Source organism: Micropterus dolomieu, linkage group LG20, assembly GCF_021292245.1.
Source record: "Micropterus dolomieu isolate WLL.071019.BEF.003 ecotype Adirondacks linkage group LG20, ASM2129224v1, whole genome shotgun sequence".
NCBI lineage: Eukaryota > Metazoa > Chordata > Actinopteri > Centrarchiformes > Centrarchidae > Micropterus > Micropterus dolomieu.
In genome coordinates this window covers 25,982,631-26,004,768 of record NC_060169.1, presented here as the reverse complement: position 1 = coordinate 26,004,768, position 22,138 = coordinate 25,982,631, and the positions used below count along the sequence as shown (strand labels likewise).

Here is a 22,138-nt window from a genome sequence, read left to right as displayed (position 1 = left end):
ATGTTAGTAATAATTATATCACAATTAGGTGGGATGTGGGGGAGTTTATCCAAGAAGATTTTGCCAGACTAATCAGTTCATCCTTATACTCAAAGATTTCACTTGTGTCAAACATGAATAAATCTAACCTTTGTGTTTCTATCCCACTTGTCGATTTCTATAGTAAAGATCTGGACTGTATGTACATCCAAGAACAATGCTGCTGCTTTTAAATGGATAATTAACTGGTTAGGATGCAGACTTTTGGGACCTCCTACCTTTAGCCTTTAGACCTTTTTGATTAATTAGCACGGTTTCATGTAGCCTATGTATCGATATTAAAGATGCTTTTTGAGGTTTCCATTTTCATGAGCTAAAACATTAAAGTCAGGAGGAGACAGAAGGCTTTTCTAAATCCTAAGATTGCAAAAGACAGACTTTTGTTCTTGGGGAGAAAGTTCATGCTTGTCGTTCTTGTAAGAATGAACTCAATGTCACAAAACATACAGAACACTGTTGACAGTTTGAGATGATATGTTTCCTGGTATTGTGCAACACTCCCAGCACAGAGGCCGCCTGCAGTGCTCCAAAATAACTGGCAGGCTTAATCACCCAAAACCTTTGGTGATGTGCTATAGCCTACCCTAATTTGCAAGTAGGTTTTCACATAAAGAATGGTCTTTGGACATTCAGTGCATAAATAAGAATTGTAAAGGAAAAAAAATAAAAATAACATATCAATTAAATAAGTAATGTAACCACAACTGTACACTAACAATGGGTAGGCCTGGTTTCCTCTGTTATTGTTGCTGAAGTCATTTGCTGCATTGGCTGAAGTGGTCTGTGTGTGACTGTGGGGCAAGAGTGTGACTGGCTAGCTGGCTGGCTAGCTACCCCCACAGGCGCTTGTGTAGCCTCTCAACTCTGAAAACGTTGGAGCACATTTTCAATTTGCCATCCATTTTTATTAAAACTGCCAATATTTGAAATCTACACAGTTGCCTCAAATCTTCTCAAACGTGAACATATTGGCCTCTTTCTGCTTTCCGCTCCTCACTGGAATTCCAAAATGAATGCTGGGAAATTTGGGTGGTCAAGTTCATAAAAGTTACCAACCGATGCATCCTGGTAAAACTGGCTTGTTAAGAAGACTTTAACCGTTCTTGGTGAAATGTGATCTTGCGTATTGGGACGGTACTTGAGCTGCAGAAGATAACAGATGGGGGAGGGGCGGGGCTGTTTTATATGATTGATTATGTCAATCATACACTCCACATAGGAACATAATGAAGAGGTTGATACACATCACGAACCTAATACCTTGCCCAGTTATTTGTGCTTAAAAAATGATGGATAAAAATATGCAATGAAATGCAAATGTGCTGCTGAAAATAATATTCAAATATATTTTATATTACATTCAATAAGTGTTTCTGTTTTCATAATCATAGGCTTTAATAGACTTTGGAATTAAAAATAATAAGTCAAAACATGCTGTTTTCACAACTTTGAAATCACCCAGGCTAATTGAGACTGCTTGGCCCAACTTACTGAAAATTTACTCAGTTCCAAACTAGTTGACAAAAGAACCAGCACAAATTGCCAGTCACCAGCCCCAGAGGAGTAAAACGCAGCAATCAGATTACTCTGTAGTAATCGGGTCACACTGTGTGAAACACAGACTGTATATAAAAATGGACGTGGTATCTGTGACGTCACCCGTTGGTTTCTGAAGTGCAGTTTTGAAGCCTGAATTGGGCGGAGCTGGTCGTTGCCATCTTGGCAGCACGTCACCGCACATCACTCCCGGATAACGAAAAATGGGCAAAGACGCAGGTCGTGGGTGGAGCTGATGCAACGTTTTGCTGAAACCACTCCCGCCTAGCTCGACGTGACCGAGTTAGCTCATGCTAAGGAGCTAATGCTATATGCTACTCTGCGTTAGCAGAGGTAGCTTCTAAATCCCCAGTGCTGTATGGTGGAGGTTGGAACCTGTGACTGTTGTTGCTACCAGTCTATGGTCGTTACCAGCTCACAGTCAAAGTAAGACACCGGAAAATATTAAAATAACTAACATATCTGTTATTGACATTATACTTCAAGGTTTTAAACGCTTTTTAATATATAAATGGGGTAACATTTTTTTGCAATACAAACGTTAGATTTTGTTGAGACCAACGTTAACAGTTAACTATGAATCAGTTATTAATTATCTTAAGTTTACTTAACGTTACAGCTCAAACGAACGATTTGAAGCAAATCAATTAAACTTTTAACAAAGTTAGTTACGAGTCGTTTATTTGGACATCACTTCAGTATGTCACTTGTAATGAACGTAATAAGCTAGCGGTAGAGTCATTAGTTACATGATGGAAACTGTATAACTTGTAAAACGTTACCCATGGCTACTATCACGTTAATTAATTCCCCACACCGCTATTTTTAGTAATGTTTCTGTTGTCAACAGGGCTGTGAGATTATTGTCTGGAATAGGACACTTGAAAGAGAAAGGTACTTCTTTTGTTTGTCAAGAGATTTTAGTGAACAGTTCTAGTTGAGGTTCTGTTGCCTCCACGTCTGCTAGTCAAAGCTTAAACTGTAATGTTACTAGGACAACTTGGCTACTGGACATTGACAGCTGATATAAAATTTTCTGTTTTAAGATGACAACACAAACATTTAAAGACTGTCTCCCTTGTTCCATTTTCTCCCACGTATATGACAATAGTGCTGTCAACATTAAAACAGTCATCTTTTAGAGCATCTAAAAAAAATTAGAATACTGAGGAAAAGTTCATTGTGAGCACCAGAACCAGACAGAGATTAAAGGCTTCAGAAACCTTTGCAGGTGTTTTAGTTAATTAGCTGATTAGAGAGCTCTTCTCCAGTTGAAATTTCTGTATAATTTCCAATACAGAAATGTATTTATTCTAAAAAATTTTATACTTTGAGATTATGGAGTTTATTTCCATGAGCTATAAACCGTAATCAAGATGAAAACAAATGGAGCTTCACTTTGCGTTATGAATCTAGAGTATATATCAAAGATTCACTTTTTGAATTACATTTAAAAAGTAACTTCTCCACAATATTCCATAAAAAAAAAAAATATATATATATATATATATTTTATAATATTTAATAAAAAACATTTCTGCATCGTTTACTTTATATTTTTCATTACCTGGAGCATTTTCCTCCCAGAGTCACATTGTGGATCAGATGTCCCACCTGGAGCCCAGAGACCTGGGATGCATCCTCAGTGTGCTGGAAGTCTAGATCTGTTGGGGTGGACTGACATGGAAAGGCCTTCTCTCCTTTGGGTTATAGTTCATTTATATAAAAAAAGAAAAGAAAAAAAAGATGGTTTATGGTTCACATTGAAATTCTCTATCTTATACTTTAAAATAAATAAGGAGCCATACACCTAGTAACAGAGCTTGAAGTTTCTGAAGAGTGCCTTGTTTGCTGCTCTGATATAGGTCTAGCTTAAACACAGAATAATTTCAACACCTCCAAACCATCCAGTGGGTAACTGCTGAAACAAAGAATGATCTGCACAGAGTAATCTTCTTAGGGGCCGCAATAAATGACACCTCGTACAGGGCTTTAAAACTATTCAGTGTGCAGATAATTCTGTTTTTGACAACAGGGTAACTTCTCAGTCAATGTCACATTTGTCTCTTAAAGACATGTCAAAATAAAACAGTATATAACATCAACCTTTCATTTTTTACTTTCTACTAACATATGTAAAATGTTAACCTATAAATACCATCTTAATATTTTCATTTAGCTGTATACTTTAATATATTGTTGAGTCACACTATTTACAATTAACATAGGAAACTAATGAATGAATAATGTGATGATAATGTTTATTATATATATTGTCTTGCATTCATGAAATCATCAATATTAAAAGGTTACAAATGTAGTAGTTTTGTATGACTTGAAATAATGTGTTGTAAGAGTTATTATAATGATAGAATCATAATTTCACATCAGTGGTGTTTAGGTGTTGTGAGTAAAAAGAAAAGGCTGCGCAAAGCAGGAGCTGAAGCTGTTGGTTCTGCAATCAGCAGTAGACAGTCCTTCCAGAGTGCCATAAAGCTACTGAACTCTGAGATCGCCTCAGCATGATAACCTCTCTGGCATGTAACAGTAATCAGGGGTGGCAATGTGAAATACAGTTTACTAATGTGCAATACGGTTTGTTGCTGGACACTGTGCAATAATAATTCATGCTGTTAGACACCTGTTGACTACTCAAGTCAGATCTTACTGGAACATTTATTATAAGGATCTTTTTATATTTCTTAGTGAACTGTACTAACCTTTTTGGCATCGTCGACGTCGCCGATCAAACTCGGTTTTCACCTCAGAGTGCCCCCCCCTCTGAGAAAACGAATCAGTCCCCACTGATGAACCCCACGAAGAATAGTGTATCGTTTTAAACAGTACACTTGGATGTGCACGGCTCTCCTCGGTGAACAGGCAGAACTCTGCAGCCGCTCCCTCTTTGGCTCTCTGCCTTTAAACCCTTTGTGTCCCTCCGGTTCAGGTGAGTCAATGACAAAGCTTCTAAAAATGCATTTTTAAAAAATCTCTTCAAAATGGATTTAATTCATATATTTGAAATTAGAACAGTGTATAAAGTTTTATTTGTTAAACAACATGTCAGGTGGGCTCTCTCTCAATTTAGCTTTATTGGCATGAATGTATAACAATATTGCCAAAGCATCATACAAACTAAAGGACAATCAACCACATACATTTCATTAAACAAGAAATTAAAGCGTATGTGTGTTAGATAGAAATATTAAAAATTAAAATAAATGAAACAGTAACATGCGTCTCTCTCTCAGAAAGCTTTGGCAAGTATTCCCTAATGTCTATAGGCTTAATTATTTTGTGCTTGTGTATCCATCATCTAACATTATTGCATTCTACAGGCCAGTTATTTAGTATCTTAACATCCAATTTTACATTTATTGATGGAAAAATTATACAAATACAAATGAACGTTTCATTACAGTATCTATGATCTTCGTTTTAAACCATATGTTCACTTTAACCTATTATTTATCAGTTTAAAATCAATATTTTAGCTGGTCGCACCACCTGACAATTCAGTTAGGCCACCTGACAACATATTAGTAATGACAGCGAATATACTGAAAAATTGCATTTTTTTTCAAATACAAAAAAGGTGTTTTAGTCTTAAATCTCTATTGAAGTAAAAGTAATGAACTGATTAAAAACAGGATACATGATATCACATTCAGTAAAACAAATGGCAAAGGCTACAGTGCAATGGATTCAATGTATTAGATTGTAATTGAACAACAAAGTTTTTTGTTCGATCGACGATGCTATCGTCCATTGCCGATGGCCCCCAGCAAGCAGGTTTTAATGACCACAAACATTCTTATCATTGTTTTTAAGTAGGCTATGCTTTGCACCTGCCCCGGAATTCTCTTCTCCCCACACCTCAGGTAAACACCCCGGCTTGAGCCGTCCCCTCTATTCCGACCCCCCATCAGCAGTCGCCTACATATCCACCGCGACTGCTTACGTAAGTTAATAGTCTACCAATTTTTTTTCCCGAGTGAAGGCTGTGCGAGAACACATGCACATAAGATGACTGCGTCCCCCCCACCTGCGCACCCGATGATATCCATCACGATGTTTCATTGTAGACCTCGCCCAAACCTACTATAAATAGGGATGTCCCAATCACTTTTTTTGCCCACGATTCAAGTCATTCAATATTTAGGATCTGCCAATTTCGAGTCCCGATCCTTGTATTTTACTAAATACAGTTGCACAGTGGACACTTCAGGATGGCTCTGTTTAATTAAATTTCTCTATCCTTAAAAAGTATCCTAGTGTGTTGCTTCGGGGCAGCTTTGGATTGAGTTACCCGAGTGAACTCAGTGTATTCTGTTTAGTGTTCATTTTTTAGCTGCCTTATTAAATTGGACGCAGCTCTTCTGAAGCTAGTAAACATTTCTCATGAAAAAGCTTAGAGTGTAACACATTAATTTAAAACAATTAATTTCAATCAATCAAAACATAGTCACTTTAGAATAACTTTCCTTGCAGTTGCGCCACCTGACATTACAACTTATTTCAAATGAAACAGGCTTATACTATGAAACTTGTATTAACTTTTGCTAGTAAGTTCATACATATGTTTTGATTAAATAAAAGGTTTTATGACTAATTTAAGCATTACATTGGTTGTAACACCTGACATGGAGAGTGAACCAGTCTGACTATAAGTTAAACATAGGTATTTTTATCATTATTTGAAAGGGATTTACAAACCTTTTCACTCAGACATAAAGGTTACTTGGGGTCCTCTGGATGATGCAATAACCCCCCTGACAATTGAAAACAATCAAATTGCTGGACAGAAGTTTTTCAATTATTTAAGCAACTTTAAAACTATTGGTACTTGTAAAATTTGGTATATTTGAAAGGTTTAAAATACATCATGCCACAGTATTTTATTTTGAATTTAATATGCTTAAGACAATTTAAAATCTTTTCTTAATCTGTTTATTTGCACAGACGGTTACACCACCTGACATTTTGGCAACTTTAGATGCCAAAACAATATATTATTGTGTTGTGAAAATGTATTCACACAAAATTGGTTTTGTAGAATAAAGTGATATGTCGTGAATTGATTAAAATTACTTTAACAGAAAAGAATTCACACAAAAATATGCATGTTATGTCATTGACCCAGGTGCAGCCACTTATGATAGTATCTGACTAGTATATAACTGAACAGTGACTGCGTTATAGGATGAAGCCAAATCTAACATTGCCCGTTTTCCATTAACATAACGTCAGCTAACAGAGCTGAGCCTTTACTTTACAACTTCACACACGCCTTTTCTTCAAAGCATTATCACCCTAATGTCTAACCGACTTGCCAACTTGTCTTGTCTCGTATCTGGCTAATTAGTGTAACGAGCTAAACTAACAAGCTATATGCTGACACCAATACCTGTTAAATATTGTTAACAAATACAAAAACTTTACTCACTAACTGGAAAACGGACTTCCTGGAGGTTCTCTCTCCAATAAACTGCACAGCCTGCCTGTTTGTGCCTTTTGGTAGATTTCTACATGCAGACACCGGATGAATAACGGCAAAGTTTTATGGATACACTAAAACCATTTTTTGAACCAGGCTGTAAACACGTTTTATTCTGCTGTGAAGTTGGGCTTTTTAACATGGGGGTCAATGGGGATGAACTCCTTTTTGGAGCCAGCCTCAAGTGGCCACTCGATGAATTGCAGTTTCAGATACTTCCGTATCGGCGTCAGCCCAGAGACCAGAAGTTTGCCGCTTGGAAACACTGCAATTAGATGGCTCTCCAGTTATCAGGTCACACTGTGTGAAACACAGTAGTAAAAGGAAACTTGATAACTAGAGAGTAATCTGATTACTGTGTACAATTTTTTCTGTACTGTAACGGCAAAAAATTATTTTTGTATCCTGATTACGTAACGCCATTACATGTAATCCGTTACTACTGTTGTTAAGTCAGGTAGACAAGGTAATGGAACAATCAGGGTTTCTGCAGGTTTCACCTGGTCAAATTTAGGACTTAAAAAAAAACGCACAAAGGAAATGCAGTCACAAAATTACTTTCATAAATGTATTCAAATTAGGGTTGAGTGATGTCTACAAAATTGGCATTGGACGATGTCAATGAAACACCAGGATGGACGATGACATTGATAAGCTACATAATTACCAAGCTGGCGAAATGCGGTGGACCTGCTGACGTGAAAAATGGATCACCGGTGGAAATAAAAAAAATATTAAAAAAATGTTCTGTCTTTTTGGCGACTTTATAAAACTTAACCTACTGTAAACTCAGGGGAGCAGACAGGGAGACAATAATAAACTACACCCCAAAAGCTAAACTTACTAAATAAGTCTACTGGGGTTGAATTCCAACCATTAGATCTGTGAAAATTCATTTGGTTAGTTTTGATGCTCTCCATAGTGATTTTACATTCATGGCACATCAAGCAGTTTTGAGCCTCACCACCTTATAATGGCAGGAAAACACTGTTAATGACCTCAGAATCATTACAGATAGGATTATTCATGTTTGCCTTTTTTGGGCAACACTCTGGAGTGTCTAACCCAAAAGTCAGAATGATTGTAAGTGCTACTGGAATTGATTAATATAAGTTTAAACACACTAAAACTAACAAATGCATGCAGACAACTATAGCTGGGACTTATTAGCTGGAAATTATTAGCACTGTAGGGCCTAAGTCTTACCTAGTCCTAGTTTAAATTACATACCAATACCATGAAAAATGACTATTTTACACAGGTTTTTGTAAGTGTATGTTGTAGTGATCAGCCAGTGTGGATTTGTTCATTTTATATCAAATAAATTTGGAGACTCCAAATTCCTTCCCTCTCCCTGAGAGATAGAGAGGGGGGGTTGAGATGTCAACCAACAGACAGCTGAAGAGACCCCAAAGGAGGGGGGTGAAAGGTTTGCTTTCCCTAAGTGCTGTATTTGGGCAGTTCGATCGTAAAACTTGCCACCTTTGGTGCAGCTGACTGGTGCCTGACTGTTAAAATGACAAGATTAACATTACACAGAGACTAACCTCAACCTGAACCAGGCTGTGAGGACCTCCGCAGCCATAAACTAAACAACCTCTAAACACTCCCAAGACCAAAAGGGCAGAGTAACCATGGTAACGAAGTTCCGCTTTCAGGTTACTTCCAAACATCAAAGATCTCCTCTTCAGTCTTGTGACTCTACCCACCAAAAACCCATTAATTTGGACTCTTAACATGCCCTCTCACTTTCACAGCCAGGCGTGAGGAACTCCAGACGCCAGATTACTTTGTTTAATTAAATAATCTTTGCTAAGTTACTAAACAGGCATCTTCACTCCATTTGAGTAGTTATGTTACTGTGTTGTTGCCATTGAAAAGAATCCATATAAGTTAATTCCGCAGTGTTTTAATTTTCAGCAATGATTCCTGACATTTGTTTAAGTGTTTTTAACTAATGGATTATTTCCAGCTCCTTCTGACCTCTTATACTTAGAAATGATATATACCGAAATGTTATCCTGTGTTAAATAATTCATTTCCCCAGCTCCTGAGCAAATGATTGTTTAAAGAAACAATCATTTGCTATCTTCAGTCTCCTCATGGAACCAGAGTTCCCCCAAGAGGACAAAATAAGTATTACATGCCATCGTTCTGAAATGCTTTTCAATCTTACCGTTTATTGTTCATAATATGATGCCATGTTCATATAACTTGCTCTCATATATTTAAGAAAGAATGTGTAACAGCCAATATTATCCAGGAAGCTAGTTAAGTTCCTTTCATCTAATTTCATTTTCCTTTCATCTGATTCCTGTGAAATGCTAAGCTTTTTAAGGTTTAACCACTGACAATTGTTATCCTTTTTATCAAATGCTTGAAGCTAAGAACGGTATAACTGTTATGACAATTAAGGTTTGAGTGTGGGAAGACATTTGATTACAATACGCGCAAACAGGTTTTAGAATAGACATATTAAAAGTTAAAAGACAGTCTCTCAGGAAACCGGAAACAAGCCCTCAGGGGAACAAAGCCAAGCCCCCTGGGAACACGCCCCAACAAACAAAAGCAGCGACTTGCGCTCGCTTGGCTTTCTTTGCTCTTCCCTTTGACTTCGGCACGAGCTCAGCGTGCTCCGTCTCCCAGCAACGCCCTAAGAAGTCCGGCCCGGCATGCCGCGAAGACCCTTTGTCCTTTTCAAGCCACCCACGCGAAGCGCCGCGAACTCGGCTTTTCCCTTGTTTCCAGCAACTTACTTGCTTTTTTAATTTTCTTTTGTTTGTTAGAAGTTATCAGACCGTTAAGTCACACAATTTTAATTTAAGAATGACCAAGTTCTTTTAAGCTTTGTTCCGTCGAGTTAACTTACACTGCTCCCACCGAAGGACGGACCCAGCCACGTGGGCCCGCCAGCAGTAACCCAAAGGACATCCAAGGAGCAGGTGGAGGTGGGGCTACGTACCGAGGCGCTCTCCTCCTTGTTGTCGCGTGGTAGCGAGGCGAGGAGGCCGGAGCAATAAAGGCTCCAGATCATTTCTTCACAATCCAGAAACATGTCTGTCAACATCTTGAGGTTCCAATAAACATTATCTGTTGAAAACAGTCAGATTACAGCAGCCTGATCATAGGCTACACAGCAGACTATGCCTACCACTTTTTTGCGGTGCGCCTTTTGTCTGTAAACAGGAGATCATTACAGCCCTCAGCCTGATGAGCGTTTTATCATCAGTCCCTTTACAAAATGACACAGTAGCCTAACATTTATCTCATATAGCCCCAGTTACAGCTGTCATCACAGGACTCTACTGTTGGAATAACATGCAGACTACATGGGCACTATTATTAAAACATGAAACAGATCAGGTCTGAATGCTCTGGTCGATATTACAGCCTAATAATTTGACTTCAGCAGCTGTTTTGTCACGATTATTGCAGCTGAATTGGTGTGATGTGCGGATTGGCTCGGACATCAACGGAACTTATATAGGCCTATACGCATAAATCATCCCCCTGACCCCCACCAACTAATTATTTTATCAGATTTAGAGACCAGCATCTGCATGGACATTTTACCGACACCTCCACCGGTCTCTGTAGCTTTCCAGGCGATTTCTTTCTTGTGTGTTATATTGATGTGAGTGTTTTCTTTAATGATTTACTTTGATGATTTTAAACATTTCCATCGGTGCAGTAATGTCACAGCAAATACCGTGGGACAAAACCGAAAAAAAATGCAGTAATAAACTTGACAGGACGGAGAGAGGAAACAGAATTAAACTTTCAGCTTCTATAATTCACGTTTAGACTCTGATGGAGCTCCGGGTTGATCAGGAGGACGGCTGCTTTACTCCAAACACTTTTACTATATGAAACTGGAGTCTGTGTGAGACCGTACAGATGTGTAGAAGAAGAACACAGAATATGAATTAACACCAGATCCTGACCGATCCTGTCGGCGTGTCGGGAGATTTATTATTAATTTATGTTGGTGTGGCTCGTGCGTAAATGCGCACAGTGTCACTGGGGAGAGGCTTCATCCAGCCGCTATTTACTGTTCATTTTTACAATCCTGCATGACATTCAACAATAACAACATCAGTGATGTCAAAGTGAAATGACATTAAGGAATGCGGTTAGAACACCTCTTTATGAGGCGCTACACAAACAGAGAAGGGCAGAAAGTTCGGTCACACATTTGATTCTTTTTAATAGGCTTAACTGATACAACAGGAACACTGCAGCATCCTGCTCCGGCTGTGGATTGGTCCAGATTCTTGTCACGCCTCTTGTAAACATCACAGCGGCTGAAAAGACTACACTGATGTATCCTCGCTTATAGCTCCTTCAGCAAGCCTCCTCGATCCTCGCTCCTGTGCATTTTAAGAATTGAGATGTCCTTCAAGATGGCGTGCTGAGATCGATTTCCGTGTCACACGCTCGAGGATCGAGGAGTCATTCGGAAGTGAGAAAGGCCCTTGGTCTGGGAGTCCTTGAACTCCTCCGCCAGGGCGAACAGGTCGCTGAACCTCATGTTGTGGACCTCGTCACAGCTGGCTTGAACGTGCTGCAGAGCCGAAGGATCGGGGTCTGAGTGAAGACTGGCAGAGACAGATACAATCAAACAGCTATCAATACCTCCTGAAGCGATAGCTAAGCGTGTGTGTACTGACAGCCATTCTTGGTGTTGCTCAGGCTCAGGTTGTCCATAAGCTCCAGGATCTGTTCCAGGGTGCGCTGAGCCAGTTTACTGCTGGAACTGCGAAGACTGAGGACGGAGACACAACCGTTGTTCAACAGGTACTCCCAAAGACCGTCCGCACCTCTGTCCTATCTGTCCTTATCCGTCTATCCTCACCTCTTGCGGGGCTGGTTGTTGTTCTTGATCAGCTGGGCCTTGATATGTTCTCCCAGCATGTTGTAGTGATTGGACACCCAGTTTCTCAGGATGCTGGTGATGAACTGGTAGGGACGACTCAGGACCATCTAGTCACCATCAGTGTGCTATTGAAAACATTTGTAAGCGCATCGATCAATAATCGTGGGAAATTTTAGTAGTGGTGGTCATGATTCAGCAGTGGCGGTCATGATTCAGCAGTGGCGCACCGCCGCTCCTTAATGCATATAGGGGAAAACACTGCCAGAGGTAAAGGTGTGCGAGTGAGTGCAGGGAGAAGTCGAGGGAGGTGCAATGCAGGTACATTTAGAAATAATAAAAAAAATAATGTCCGTGGGGATTAAAACATGCTTTCACAGGGTGTAAAATGTACAAATTTTCCAAATAAAAAAAGTGCAATTCCACATAATTTTTATAACATTGTTATTACCATATCTGTGAATAACAAGTAGAGTAAGATTTTGAATGAACTACACCCAAAAGCTAAACCTGCTAAATAAGTCTACATACAGTAATGAGCATACTTGGTGGTATATACCTGCTCATTGGTTGTGGAGCAGTCGGTAAGACACATGCCTTTGGTGTGAGAGTCCTGCGATCAATTTCAACTGTGACACTTCCATCAATTTGTCCCTGAGCACAACTTAACTCCTAGTTGTTTCAGAGGTGTGCCACCTTTAGCAATTGTAAGTCGCTTTGGATAAAAGCATGAGTTAAATGACTAAATGTATTTATTATACAAGTGGCATACACTCCACCTGGTTCACTTTACTGGCCCCACGCCCTTTCAGCACTAAGGTCTGCTGACTTTGCTTGGTGTGTATGAGGCAGATGCTGCAGCATTATGTTAAAACTAACTTACACCAAAACTTAAGAAGCAGAGATAAAAGAACCAGTAATGTTGCAGCTTATCAATACCAACATTACAGTCTTTAATAATTTAGCCCTGGGGCTCATTTAATACCCATCCCTAAAAGAAACATAACAGTTTGGCAAGACCACCACCTATAGCAATGTTTCTTTAAGTCATTACTGAGACAAGACTGTCAATTTTACATTTTCTCATTTGGTAACGTTAGACGCTTTTATCCAAAGCAACTTACATTTCAGGAACATACAAGCATTAACAAAGCAAGATTAATTTAACTAGGTAACATGACTACCAAACACACTTCTACTTTGTGAAAGTAAATCAGTAAGGTAACACTACTTACTACTAAATAGGCAGTTACTTATTCATGCGACACTAATTTACAACGTTCTTGTAGGAATGCCCGCAAATTGTTTGGCAGGGATATCTACAGTACATCAAGCTAAAGTTATAACGTTACCTTGTTTAACGTTAGCCAACTCCTCACACATGGACTGACATGGATATGGAAGATTCCAAATATTACAACAAAATAACTCTTCCATGATGACAATGATAACGTTACCACTTGCCAACATGGTAACGTTCTAGTTTGACGTTAACTTGTAAGTTACTTAGCTTCTCAATTTAATGGCACATTTAAGCTAGCTAACAACTCGCTCTGTTTTAAGGTAAAACCAGCCAGCAGGAGTTTATGATGAACATCAATATCAAGTTATTCTACAACACTGCTTCTGTTAAAACACAAAACAATAGTTTAATAAGTAGGAGAGACTTACCACAGTCCAATAAGGAGACGTTTGATCCGCAACGTCGACACTCGTTTTACTTTCACAAAGCGCGTGTTGCTGCTTACATATGACATTCCACGTGACCGATGACATCCGACCTTCGTACGTCACGAAATTTTAAATTATTATTATAAATTAAATATTATTAATTATTATTAATCATGAAGCATTGAAGCTTTCGATCCAATTGGTTCACTCATGGGCCGAACCTTCACAGTGCTTCATTTGCTCTACTGTGCCATCAAGTGGACAATAAATGTAAAACAGGCAGAGTGATTATAATGGCAACATGGCTTTGGTGTGTGAAGCTTTGAATTGAATAAATGAATGAATGATGTTTGTGATGCCAATACATGACTTATTAGCTTTTTAACAAGGTTTCTGTCTTTATGATACAATGACAGGGTCATAAGGAATGTGGAAACAAGGGAGAGGGTTATGATAACTTGGTTTGTGACTTTAGATAATAGAGACAACATTTTATTCATCTTTATTTAAAAATAACACTTCCACAGTGCTGGGCTTCAGGCGGTTTCTTTTTTGGAGATGATTTTACCTGCTTTAGAAAATTATTATTAGGGTAATATGGGGTAAGAGTTTAATTCTTACCAAAGGTGGGCCCTTGAACACACAGTTGTGTATGAAAGTTTTTCAAGTATATCCGGCTGCAGCCCGCAGACCCCTGACAGAAGTTGACGGAAGTTGACCTTCCAAATATGGTTTGTACCAGAAGCCACGACGAGCCATGACGTTAATCTCGGCTCATGTACAGTATAGATCCTAATGCAAACAATGTACTTCATTATAAATTTATTAATTATTTTGGCAAAATTTCACATTCATAAATGTAAATTCAGCACTAAAAAAACCTAATTTTGTACTTTTTCTCTATGAAGTTGTACATTATATTAAGAGTTTAAAATTCTCATAGATTTATTTTAGAAATGATTGGAAGTGATCAAAGCCGAGAAAACTATTACACCATTAAGTATAAACATTTTTCACTGTAGGCTCTGTTAAAGGCTGTTATAAACATGTGATGAGATGGTTGAATGACTCCTTTATGGTTCTTAAACTGTTTAGTACCTGACTGAAATTCTGTCTCAACCCTGTTCAGACCAAAAATGGCGCTGTTGAGAAAAAACAAGGGTTTGTGTTGGTGTGGGAATGTTGCTTCAGATAGAAACTAAATGATGAAATATTATACAATTAGTCTAGTTTAAAATATATTTGATTGGCTAACTCAATTAGCCACATAATATTTAATTTTGATGCAGCAAAACTTAAGTTAGATTAAAGAAATATGCAGGATGACCCTGGATTTTCTTTTCTTGTCAGTGCAGTGGTCCATGTCCATTTCTCAGGTAAAAACTATATTCTGTTTGTCATATAGTCAGCCATCCTGCTTAAAACAAGTAATTGATGCATTATGTTTTTTAGTCAAGGCCCAAGTTGGAAACCATTAATCTGCATAAATTTATGTGTTTGCAGGTGTTTGCTGAGTTCATCACTTTACAAATGCTGAACCTATGCAACCAATTCTACTGCGAGCTTGAGAGATACACACCACAACTGATTGCCCTGTAAAGGCAGAAGGCCAAGACAGCAAAGGCCCTGCAGAGATCCGGGATTTATGACCTTCAGGTGAGTTTAAGATTACCTTTGCTGTCGTAACAATGTTGATCACATAATGGTCAGTCAATACAGATTGGGACCTTGCTACCATAATAGTGAAATTTGATTATGGGATTATTTTATGATGACTAGGAAGACAGAGCCATCTACTTTCAATTGTCATTTCTCATTTGCATTTATTTTTGTAAGTTTTCCAGTACATGATCACTTTAAAAGCCATTTTCAAGCTTATTTTTAAATTCCTGGGCTGCCCTGAACACATAACCCAAGACAGAAAATCCTCAATTCCGCTTTATTTTCTATCCGTCCAAGAGACCAACTCCATCCATGATTGGTTGCCATACGGTCTGTTGACAGTTGCAGAGACACAAACAGAGAGAGATGTACTATAGGCCTTCTCCACAAGCAGCTCACCTGCAGTTGTTGCGACAGGGTGAAAAAGTTCAAAATGCGAGCTGTGTTTTTTGAGCAGTAAAACATTCGGCTGACAATGAAAGTTGAAAGCGGACAGATAGCAGCCTGTATGTGTCTGTCGCTGTATCATACAGCAAGAACTGAAAAGGGCGGTGCAAGCTGGTGTGTGTGCAGCATTGTGTGGGACAGAACTGTGGGTGCTTGTGCGAATCTCCACATCCCAAAATTGAAGACTGAATACCAACCCAATGAAGGAATAGTCGAATATTTGGGTCCAGCCCTACTGCACTGGCTTCCAAATCTCTTCTATTGTCATGTTTAAAGTTAGAGTTAGCTTCTATTTCTCACCCATTGTTTGAGTCACTGTGTTTGTTTAAATTTGACTTGTCTTTTAGTAGTTGCAGCTGGATGGATTTGTTGTTATTGCTATCAATATTATTATTATTTTAGAGTTACATTGGTCGAACTGTTCCACTTTATGGCATGATGTGCTGTAAAAATATTTGTATAATAATAATAATTTTTGATTGTCAATCTAGGAAGAACACGAGGTACACATAAGATGCCATACGACCCTCCTTGGCGTCCCAGTGAACCTGCTAGCGGATGACTGACATCTTCAAAACCTGCAATGTAAGTACTCAGTGTACTCAGAAATGTCAATATCAATGACAAGTAATATGGAATGGAATGGAATGAAATGTACTACGGAAAACCAACTCGAATACCTCTTCCAACAACTGACAGGTTTAAAAAGATGAAAGGATAGGTTTGTGTTTTTTTGTAGTCTATCTCAAAACAATGTTAAAATATGATGTGTACAGTGAAAAGGTTATTGTTGGATATTAGCATCCCCTTCATAGGCGTGGCCAAATTCAAATCCAGTCTTTTCCTTTCATGAAAAATGTTTCAAATACCTCCCAAGACCTGGGCTGTGATTCTGTGTGTATTTATATTAGTAGCATTGTCTTTGAACAGTGTGTACTTTGTAAAAATTTGTATGTGTATCCAATGTTAAACAAAGAAGAAACAGACATCAGAACATGGCTGGCAAGTGACCCTAGAGGCATGTGCCCACTAATGAGGACAATAGGTCTAAGTTCAGCAGAATGAAGTATGTGTGCGTGGACCTCAAAACCTAAATTCCCCGTGACACAGGATTTTAGGAGGCTAAGTTTAGTTGAAGCTAAATAAGGCTCAAGCAGTCTAGTTATAGTTAAATTAAAAAGAAAGGACGGTGTTGACCAAGGAGGAGCTAAGGTTAGTAACATTAAAGCAAATTAGGGATGCAAACTAACGTTAGTCCTTTTAAGCTAATGAGGAGATTATTCTTTTGGATTTTGATGTACAAATGAAATGCTTGTAATAAGGCCTATTATTTATGTTAATTTCTACAAATGTATAAAGCAGTAAATTAAGACACAAAAGGCAAACATGAATCATACTATCTGTAATGATTCTGAGGTCATATTAACAGTGTTTTCCTGCCATTAAAAGGTGGTGAGGCTCAAAACTGCTTGGTGCTGCACAGTGAATGTAAAATCATTGTGGAGAGCATCAAAACTAACCAAATGAATTTTCCCAGATCTAATGGTTATAATTCAACCCCAGTAGACTTATTTAGCAAGTTTAGCTTTTCGGGTTTAGTTTATTCCAAATGTGCTCTAGATTTTCCTACTTATTCACAGATGGTAGACAATTTTTACTGGCCCTCCTTCCAAAAGTTATTTATCAGTGTTACAACAAAACCAAAGACTTTTAAGTTATGTTACACTGTTAACATGTTTATTCGGTTATGAAATACATCCTGGATATAAAAAAACTAAACTAAAATATCACAATTAAAATTAGAAAAAGGTTAACAAAACAATTTACTTTTAAAACAAAACATACTAATACACTCAAACATGATGTGCTCTCTCTCCTGCTGACAGCCATTTCATAAAAAACTCAGAACAGCGGATACAAGTCGCCTCTATCCTGATTGACGCAGGTCTCCATGGTAGCATCGTCTATTTCCCCCTAAATAGGACCATAATTTAATCAATGAACATCATTTTATGTTGAATACTTGAAACTAGCGACTGAGACCGTAAACTCGCTATGAAAGTGTTTACTGGGGTAATAAATCAGTAGAAACATTTTACCATTATTTCTAATGGAACCAGATTCTTTTTTGCAACCAGCGGATTCACACCCTGCTGGCCGTTAGAGAGGATGCAGTTTTAAATTCCGTCTGCATGGTTTTACTTTCAGACCCAGAGGTTGCTGCTTGATTAAGATTAGAGAAATAACATTTGACAACCACTCATCACGTAACTACAACTCTTGATTAGATAACGGTGCGTGCCATGAGCTCCAAAATAACTGCAGGATGTTTTTTTTATTGTTTTTAAAAAATAATAATATTTTTTGCTAGTTCAACTGTCCCGACATTACTTTTTACTGGCCCCAGGCCATAGGGCCACTGTTATTGTCGAGCCCTGACAATGTTCCAAAATTATGTGGAATTGCATATTTCTTTATTGGAAAACATAATTTTCCTGTGGGAGGACCCCCAATCCCCCCCACAAAAATACAATCTTAATTTTTTTACATTATAACGCCCTGTGAAAGCATGTTTTAATCCCCATGGACATTATTTCTATTATTATTTGTATATGTACCTGCTTTGCGCCTGCCTCGACTTCTCCCTGCACTCACTCACACATACACCTTTACCTCTGGTCTCTTAACTGCAAAAACACCGGCTTTCCCTGCTTCTCTCTGTCTCCCTGTCTGCTCCCTTGAGTTTATCCATCAGCAGTAGGTTATGTTTTATAAAGTCGCCGAAAAGACAGAACTCTTTTTTTCTACCGGTAATCCATTTTTCATGTCAGCAGGTCCACTGCATGCCAGCTTGTTAATTACGTAGCTTATCAATGTCATCGTCCGGTGTTTCATTATTGACAATGTCCGATGCCAATTTTGTAGACATCACTCAACCCTAATTTGAATACATTGATTTACTCTGCAGTTAATTTTGTGACTGCATCTCCTTTGTGCGTTTCTTTTTTTTAAGTCCTGATATAGGTTTTAAATTTCATTCATAATGATCTTAGAAAGGTCTTAAAAAGTCTTAAATTTGACCAGGTGAAACCTGCAGAAACGCTGAAACTGTTACATTAACTCGTCTACCTGACTAAAAATTTGCATAGTGTGGAACTTCTTATTTTAAACAATCTTTATTAGGTATCTTTATTTGCTTATGATTCCATAAAACTACACATTTAAAGCTCCCTTTTATATTATTTAAGTAAAAGTGCTACTGATGGAATAAAATTATGTATAGTCGCTTTTTCCACAAAACACAGTAAAGTAAGTAGTAAAAGGAAATTTTTTTAGCTCAAGAGATTCAAGTTATTATCACTTAACACCAAAAAATATCATTAAGAATCTGGAAATTGAGAATGTTCAACATTATTGCAAAAAAGAATGAAAACAAATTCATTATCAAAATTGTTGCTGGTTAATTATCTGATCAAGCAATCAATTACTTACTCTGTTCAGCTTTATGCAAGATGTGCCTTATTTTGTGTCTGTTAAGTGTAGAACTGACAGATGATGTTGTGAGTAGATGATACTAATAAAGAGAAATTGAATTGTAATAATGGAGTTATATTTGTATTTTTGAGGACTACTATCTGAAAATGGGCATTTTGTAAATTTCAAGTAGTAGTAATTTTGTTGAGTGAGTTTCCATTAGTATTTGAGTCTAGCACAAAAAGTAGATTTCCCTTAGAGTATAAGTTGTGCACAATTACATTTATTGAGTAAAGAATAAGTGGAATTTAATTTTAATAAGCATCAGTGAATCAGTGTAATTTAGTATGCGGAAATTAAAGGTTTTTTAAAAATGTATTATATTTAAGTTGAGGTTTACTCAAAACTATTATTGCCACTACTTAAAAAGTTTGAGGTAATCAGTTTCCACAATTATTTTGAGTATTCTGAACCAATTTACAGTGTCTGTTTCAGACAGTTAACCACAGTTAAACCTGATAACTAGAGAGTAATTTGATTACTGTGTTTCAGACAGTTAAACCTGATAACTAGAGGGTAATCTGATTACTGTGTTTCACACCGTTAAAGCTGATAAATTGAGAGTAAACTGATTACTGTGTTTCACACCGTTAAAGCTGATAAGTAGAGAGTAATCTGATTACTGTGTTTCTCATAGTGTACCCTGATAACTAAATGAAAATGGAATTGTCACAACACAGGGTTGTATAATGAATTTCAGTTTGTACTAACTATTTTTTATGTTTGAGTGCTGAAGATGAGCTCTACCACCAGACTTGAGTTTCTTTTCCCCAAGGCTGTGAGACTCCTGGACCGCCTACAGGTTTCAGCCTTGGCAGTGATTCTGGTGGCTCCGGAGCACACAAGCGCGTCCTGATTTCCCTGCTTCCTTTCCCTCCTCTCCTGGAGGGGGGATGCTCTCTCTCAGGTGGGGGTCGCGATCAGGAACTTTCCTTTTCTCGGAAAGCTGAGAGGTGGCGCCTGGAGGGTCTAAGTCTCTCCCGTGACATGGTGTGCACCATACAGGGGTCGAGAGCCGCCTCTACTCAGTCCTCTTACTCCTCCAAATGGTCGGCATTCTAACGCTGGTGTTTGCATCATGTGTTGGACCCGGTGGCCCGTCCGCTGCCGGGGGTGCTTTCCTTCCTCCAGCTGCTCATGGACAGGTCTGGCATTCAGTACGTTTAAGATCTATGCTGCCGCCATCTCGTGACAGGACAGGTGTCAAACGGTGTTTGCTCACCTGTTGGTGAAGCGTTTCCTGAAGGGGGTGCGGAGGCACAGGTCAGTGTCGCGGCCTGCCGCTGCTCAGTGGGATGTGGCGCTGGTTTTTACGTGCCCTGACCCAAGCCCCTTTTGAACTGAAGTTCCTTTCGACCAAGGTCGCCTTGCTCCGTGGTGGGGGTCTCTGCGCGGGTCGATCCAATTGCGGTTTGGTGGGCTGCGGTGGGATTGTGGGGCGATTGTCGATGCATCTTGATGCATTATACTTTTTCCCTGGGCAGGGTCTCTGGATGGCTGCTGGGCATTTAGTTTGTGCATTGGAGTCCGGGGGAGGCATTTCCTCATTGGCTTGGAGGGACCTGTTTGCGTCCCTGTTTTGCTTCGTTGGCCTCGGATCCGTGCTTGCCCATTTCTCTGTCGGCCAGTTGTTGGACCCCTCTGGATACTGAGGTATATAGTTAGTTTTCGGGATGTGCAGTGTGGGTGCGGGGCAGGGCTGTGCTCCGGTTTGTTCTGGGTTTGTGCCTGGAGTTCTCGGCCCTTGACAGGTGGGTGGGTTGTTGGTGGCATGCAGCTGAGCTAGTTGATTTTGCCTCGTTGCTGGTTTGGCTGGTGTTGCATGGCGGCCGGGGGGCGCGCTGGGCATGGGGGATGTCGGCTGGCGCTGGCGGCCTTAGTTTTTTCCGGCGGTTGGTAGGACGGTGGACTTTTATTGGCGGGAGCACGGTGACCTGTGCGGCGCGTTTGCTGCCGGGCTGGGACTTGCTGCTGGTGTTTCTCTCTGCTGGCTTTCGCTGTCGTGTTGTTCCGTTTGCTCTCTCTCGTTTGCCCGACCTCGCACGCGGGATTCACGGGGGGCTGCTGGGCATGGGTGTCGCCGTGCTCGCGCAGTGTGCGTGTTGGGCTCGTCACTTGTGCATTGGTGTTGATGATTGCGTGGCATTTGGGCATTTTGTTGTTTGCTGCGCGGCGGTGGGGTGCTGGATGGGGGGGAGCACTGATCTATGTTGTGTGCGCGCCGCGGTCGGTCCGGGCGCTGCTCTTCCACGGGTTACGCTTTTTGCGTTCCGTCGGCATTACGTTGTCAACTGGCATTTGGGTCGGGGTCTTCTGCGTTTGCATCGCAGTGCATCTGGGAGTCTTTGTTTTGTTTTTTATTTGATTTATTCTTTTTCTTTCTCCCACCCCTATTGGCTACTGGGGTTCTTGCCTGCCTGTTACAGTCGTGGCGTCCCACTCTCACTAACAACTACATTCTTTAACAGGCTTATGCGCACACACATGTACACACACACACACATACAGACACATTCACCCACACGCACACAGACACACACAGACACAAACAAACTTAGGTTGTCCCTGGTAGAACTATTCCTGATGCTTTTCTTTCAGTTACTTATTTAAATTAATTATTATTCCAGCTCTCATGGCTGTGCTGTGTAGCTTATTTAGTGTGTGTGACTGTTTCTTGTTTTCATTGTTCTCTTAGTTGTCTTAATATGTCAGCTGTTTATTGCTGCTGTTCGGCTGGTTGTCTTTTACTATTATTATTATTTTTATTGTTTTTTTGTTTGTGTTTGTTTGTTGTTGTTGTTTTTCTCCTCCCCAAGCCCCCCTCTCTGTTCTATTGCAGGTTTCGTTGCTTTCTGCAA

The 22,138-nt window shown here is 39.3% G+C and overlaps 1 protein-coding gene and 1 long non-coding RNA gene across 2 annotated transcripts; one reads left to right on the top strand and one right to left on the bottom strand.

The window, feature by feature from the left end:
* The first annotated feature begins 1,734 nt into the window (after positions 1-1,734).
* Positions 1,735-3,529, top strand: LOC123959452. The gene is made up of 3 exons (XR_006822298.1): positions 1,735-2,022; positions 2,447-2,490; positions 3,184-3,529. It is a non-coding gene; the product is annotated as an uncharacterized LOC123959452 (long non-coding RNA).
* A 7,773-nt stretch (positions 3,530-11,302) lies between these two features.
* LOC123958450 (integrator complex subunit 3-like) lies at positions 11,303-12,027 on the bottom strand. Its single transcript, XM_046031773.1, has 3 exons — positions 11,949-12,027; positions 11,764-11,858; positions 11,303-11,691 (listed from the first exon to the last, which is right to left on the bottom strand). Exons 1-3 carry the CDS (start codon positions 12,005-12,007, stop codon positions 11,621-11,623), a joined length of 225 nt encoding a protein of 74 aa, XP_045887729.1. The 5' UTR covers positions 12,008-12,027; the 3' UTR covers positions 11,303-11,620.
* Between the last annotated feature and the right edge of the window lie 10,111 nt (positions 12,028-22,138).